Source organism: Emys orbicularis, chromosome 2 (assembly GCF_028017835.1).
Source record: "Emys orbicularis isolate rEmyOrb1 chromosome 2, rEmyOrb1.hap1, whole genome shotgun sequence".
Taxonomy (NCBI): Eukaryota; Metazoa; Chordata; order Testudines; family Emydidae; genus Emys; species Emys orbicularis.
Genome location: NC_088684.1, coordinates 32,665,477 through 32,670,816, shown reverse-complemented (window position 1 = coordinate 32,670,816; position 5,340 = coordinate 32,665,477). Strand labels below are relative to the sequence as shown.

The 5,340-nt window shown below is 44.5% G+C and overlaps 1 protein-coding gene across 1 annotated transcript; it reads right to left on the bottom strand.

The window, feature by feature from the left end:
- Positions 1 to 205: 205 nt before the first annotated feature.
- Positions 206 to 1,162, bottom strand: TMEM74 (transmembrane protein 74). The gene has a single exon (XM_065397683.1). It carries the CDS (start codon positions 1,160 to 1,162, stop codon positions 206 to 208), a length of 957 nt encoding a protein of 318 aa, XP_065253755.1.
- Positions 1,163 to 5,340: the final 4,178 nt, after the last annotated feature.

The following is a 5,340-nucleotide window of genomic DNA, read 5'->3' as shown; positions in this document are numbered from 1 at the left end:
TTTAAATAAGAAAGTGTCATTGATATTGATTATATTATCCCTAGCAGGTTTCCCCTTATAATGCAAACATTGAGTTACAGAGTTTAAGGAAAGACATTTATTGCCAGGCAATTAAACTGCATTACTACCTATCTTTAGCTGTATTTGTTTTCTTTAATAGAACATATTTTCCTGTAGAAATACTGCCTTAAAAATCATGACCATGCTAATTATCTATGGTAAATGCATCTTCTTCTACTAATGATAACTCTAGTGTATTATCATTTGTGCTGGATTTCATTCTAAAATTGAAAGAACCATACAGCTTTGCAGATTCCTGGGAGGATGCAAATCTATTCCTCCTGTACAGCTCCCCTTTCCACATAGACATCATTAATAAACTGGACAGCACCACACCCCCCAGAGTTAAGAGACACAGCCCAGCGATCACACACCTATCCAAGTGAGCCCCGATTCTAGCGCTCTCATTCTCCAGTCGCTCCATCTCCCTGGCTGCTACAGTGTTAGGATCCACAGTCACATCTCTGGGTACCACATAGGAAATAATAACGAGCAAAATCCCACTAACCAGGAACAAGATGGCACTAATGAACCCATAGTCTATAGATTTCCCTGAACCAGCTTCTGATCCAGTATCATCTTCCTCAGAGATCAGGGAGGTAGGATCATGAGCCCAATCAGATGCGATCTCTGTAGAGGAGCTATGCTGGGCAGGGGGAACCTGGCAGCAACTCTTCACAGAAGAAGGGGCGTTTCTCGTATGCTCCAGATTGACATTTTCATCCCTATAAGTAAACGATGTCTCCAGTTCCTGGGCACAGCAACAGGCTCTCTTCTTTTCTGCTTCCTCTTCTCCATCCAAGTGAGCTGGCTGGCAGCAGGGCTGGGTACTGCTTGATGCTGCTGCATGCTGCCAGGAGAAGGAGGGGGTAGGAGTGGAGGAAAGGGGTGCCTGGGTGGGACCTGCTGTGGCTGCCCTTTGTGTAGACTTGCAGTGCCTATCGCAGCAGAGAGCTGCCACCGCAGCTGCTGTTCTAGCCCCCATATCATCCCCATCACTCTGATGTTCATAGGGAGGGGCTTGCAAACTCCAGTCCACATTGTTGCACAGATCTGATCGCCTACCTTTCTTGGTGAGGTACAGAAGCTCCATACAAGCCATCAGAACTCCTCTCTAGCAAGCCACGGCTTCTAATCTAAGCCATGCTTCAGGAAACTCTGTCAATAATACAATCAAGCGTTATCATGGTACATGAGCTGTTGCCTCAAAGCAATCTTCTATCCTCTAACCAATATTTTGCTAGGGATACGGCTTGTTTCAGTTGCTAAATGATTAAACAAATTCCCTCTGACATGTATTTCTTTTCAGTCTGCAAGGGGAAAAATAAACACGTCTCATGATGCATTAAGAAACCAATAGGAAAGTAACAAACATCATACATTATTCTTCCTCTCACAACTGTTCAAGGGGAAAATAGCAAATGCGATTGTTTTAATCAAGCATTTAAAACTGCAATCCTCTTGCAGATCCAAAATCTATTAGGGACTCTAATCAACCTTTGACACCAATATCCAATTAAGGCAATAAGCCATCTAAAATAAAAAGGATAATCATAGTTACCACCTATAAAAATGTAAGAGCACAGAGTTATCATTTTATTTATAAAAAGCAAACAACTTCTTTTCTTTTCTTTTTTTTTTAAAAGGAAGCCTAAATTCAAATTCACAGAGTAATTAGAAAGATACAGGCAAATCCCATGTAGCTCAGTAATCCACGATCTATATTCTCTGGTGGAAATCTGATAATCCCAGGGGGAAAGCAGTGCTTTCCTATAGCAGATCTCCAGTTTGATTAAGAGCATTTGGAATGAAATTATGCCTCAAAGACTGATGACTCAAAGACGGATGTTACTTCTCCAGCTACAATTAATTAATTATAAAAAGAAAAAAAAACTTGAAGCCAAATGCCCTGTTTGTTAAAGAAATTTCTGTTACAGACTAAATATATATATGTTTTTTTTTTAAAAATCTCTACTGGACAATGCTCAATCATGGGGCTTTGCACTGTCCAAGCAGGAATCTGCTGAGTTATAAAACGCAAGCTACATAATCACAAATAGTAGTTGGATTCAAGTATATTTGGGTGACACAACTGATAAAGGGCTAAAAAGCATCTTTTTAGATGTACTGTCCTTTAGGGTTTTAACTACCAAGTGCAGACATGATAACCCAGCCCCATTGCACAGGCAGCAGCTCATCTTCCCTGCAGAATGCCCATATTCCCGGCGCACATACCTCTCTCTTATGTTTGCATCCATTTGACAGATGATTGTTGCATTTCCTAGGCTGCTGTATGAAAGTCTAATAGCGAAGCACTTGTAGCCCTCCACGCTCCACCGTCCTGCTGCCTCTGCCGGAGGTTGGGGAGGGGGTGGGAGAAGAGGAGAGAGCGTGCCGGCTGGGAGGGGCACCCAAGCTGCCTTCTGGGAGATGTAGTCTTTATACAAAGGGACTATTCTGTCTGCCTGCAGTGAGGCAAGAGAGAGGATGAGGGAATGGGTTCTGTTCAATTTAAACCACACACTAGCCATTTACTCAGTCCTCCCTGTTTAAGTAACAACAGCAATGAGTCACTTTTTCCACTTTTCCGCTCCAAAATGTTCCTCTAGATTTCAGTGTGGGCTGGGGGGTCTCCCACTCATTCAATAATATTCCTGTGGGTAGCAGTATTACCAAAACCCAAGCACTCAACAATCGTGAGTCAGGCCCCCCAAACTTATGAGATTTAAAAATCATGAGATTAAAAATAAGAAAGTAAATGTTGGGTTCCTTTTGGGTTTTGAGCCCTTGGGGTTCATGTTTCAAGCTTTTCTCCACAGCCAAGAGGGCTAGAAAGGACTCCCAGAGCTGAGACGTTAAGAAAAACAGCAAATATCATAGGACTCATGATAAAATCGCAAGAGTTAGTGATGCTCTGACAGACATGGTTACCTCTTGGTTACACACTCTCTGTATCAGGGTAAAGGACAGTCCCACCCATCATGACTGCCCCATCATGCACCAACCTGTGTTGCTGGTATGGACAAATAATATATTATTCTTCCCTGGAGCAAGGGGGGAAACAGGGAGGGAATCATGCCTTTCTGAGGCACAATTCCTTCTCTGAGTCACTTCTGATGCAGTGCATCACCGCCACCCTATGCACAGGTTATATGGCAAAGCTGCAGTCCAGCCCTTGATGTTGTTTCTGGTTCCCACTTTGGTGGCTGTGGCTAGTAAAGGGCTAACAGCATTTTTTTTTAAAGAATATAAATTATTGTTGTGAAAGATCTGAGGTGTGGAGGTGGAAAGCAGAATGCATAGCAACACATAGTCTGCACACACAAATACAGCTGGTTAAAAGATTAATCAAGCGAGGATGGGAAGTAAGCAACATTTGTCACACAGAAAGGACAACATGGAGTTAGAGACGGGACCAATGGACATATAATGAGACTTATGATGGTAGCACAATAATAGCCTGGATAAAATATAATCTGCTTTAAAGAGATAACTAGGCCTGGCTGTAGGAATCTACTACTGCATCCAAATGCAATAGACTGACAACACAGAGGACTGGATTCTCCATTCTGGCCAAACTGTGCTCAGTAGGGATGGAATGTATACGTGATTTAAAGCCTCCTGTGCAGCTCTCATAGTCTCAGCAGTGGTTTTTGCCTGACCAGCCCTGGTGCAAATCAGAGCAACCTATGCTCCGCTGTGTGGTGAATTGAAAACTTAGATTTGTAAGGGGTTTCCTGGTCCAACTTGCAGACTAGGGAGCGCCATGATCTGAGTCTTTCAGCAGTCAGGCTGATTAATTTTGCCTCTATGCTTGAGGGAGCAGTCAGCTGTGTCATCCTCTGTTTAGAGGCTCTTGTGTGTTATCATTCTGAATTATAAAAAATAAAGTAGTGCTACTGTTGTATCTGTGTGGTGAGGAACACATGTGAATCACTCACAGTGAGCTGTAACAATGAATTCTCTTATTTTGTTTTTGTCACTAACAGGAAAACCACAGATGAATTGCCCCCAAGCAAGGAGGAAGCTGAACTGAACCCTGAGTGATTCCCTTCCTCTCTAGACAACAACTCGTGGTTACTAACAGCAGTGCCCCTGGTGAGTGCATTCCCCTACATAAAACTACAGCACCCCTTATGCACACATAACACATTAGACAAAGTACTCGTCCAGCCATCATGGGTGTTCTCACCTGCACTGTGGTATCGCTAGGATGCTTGGCAGGGCCGGTGTCTTTGGTGACTGTGATTCAGCATGAACCCCTGGAGAGACAGGAGTGTTGTCCCCTTTGAGTAGCAGCTTCGATGAGATTGTAGTGTCAGCAGGGCCAGCTCCAGGCACCAGCCCAGCAAGCAGGTGCTTGGGGCGGCCAAGGGGAAGGGGCGGCACATACGGCTCTTCAGCGGCAATTCGGCGGCGGGTCCCTTGGTCCCTCTCGGACGGAAGGACCTGCCGCCGAAGAAGAAAGCAGCGCAGGGGAGCTACCGCTGATCGTGATCGCAGCTTTTTTTTTTTTTTCCCCCGCCGCTTGGGGCGGCAAAAACCCTGGAGCCGGCCCTGAGTGTCAGAGACTGGAGGCGGTAATGAAGAATCGATGGTTTGCTCTAGAGGATGCATATCTGAAGGCTCCTCTGGAGTAACATTGCTCAGAGATGAGCATCTTCTCAGCTGGTTGATGTGGCGATGCCAAACTTGTCAGTTGGACCTTGTATGAGATGAGACCAGTGACCTTGATGATTGTTGAAGTAACCCACCATGGCCCAGCTCTGTAACTTCTAGCAAATTTCTTGTGATGTGAAGGAAAGCAGGGTAGATGATGATGGAGGAATTTGAAGCCTGATCCTGCTTGCATTGCAATTTCTCAGATAGGTTGGGGTTGAGACAGTTGAAGCATGTCTTAAGACGTCGTCCCATACGTAGCTCAGCTGGGCTAGCTCTGGTAGTTGGGCATGGAGTGACATGTTGAGTGATGAGGAACCTAGCAATTCTTGTCGGCCAGTCTCCTTCGATGAGCCTCATTATGGCATCTTTGGTTGTCTGCACCATCCATTTAGCCTGACCATTTGCTTGGGGCGGCGTGGTGCAATCATGACAGCTTGAATGAGATTGCTTTTGGTGAAGTCCTTGAACTCATCAGAGATAAAAGCAGTTCTGTTAGACACAACAGAACAATATCTGGTAACCCATGAGTTGTGAACATTTGGCGTTGAGTAGTGATCATTGCAGTAGGCATTTATGATGAGACAAAGAACACTTGGAGCCATTTCAAGAAAGAGTCTA

Excerpts from the sequence above, each read along its gene's own strand:
- TMEM74 (XM_065397683.1), bottom strand. The coding sequence starts at position 1,162 with ATGGCTTGTATGGAGCTTCTGTACCTCACCAAGAAAGGTAGGCGATCA.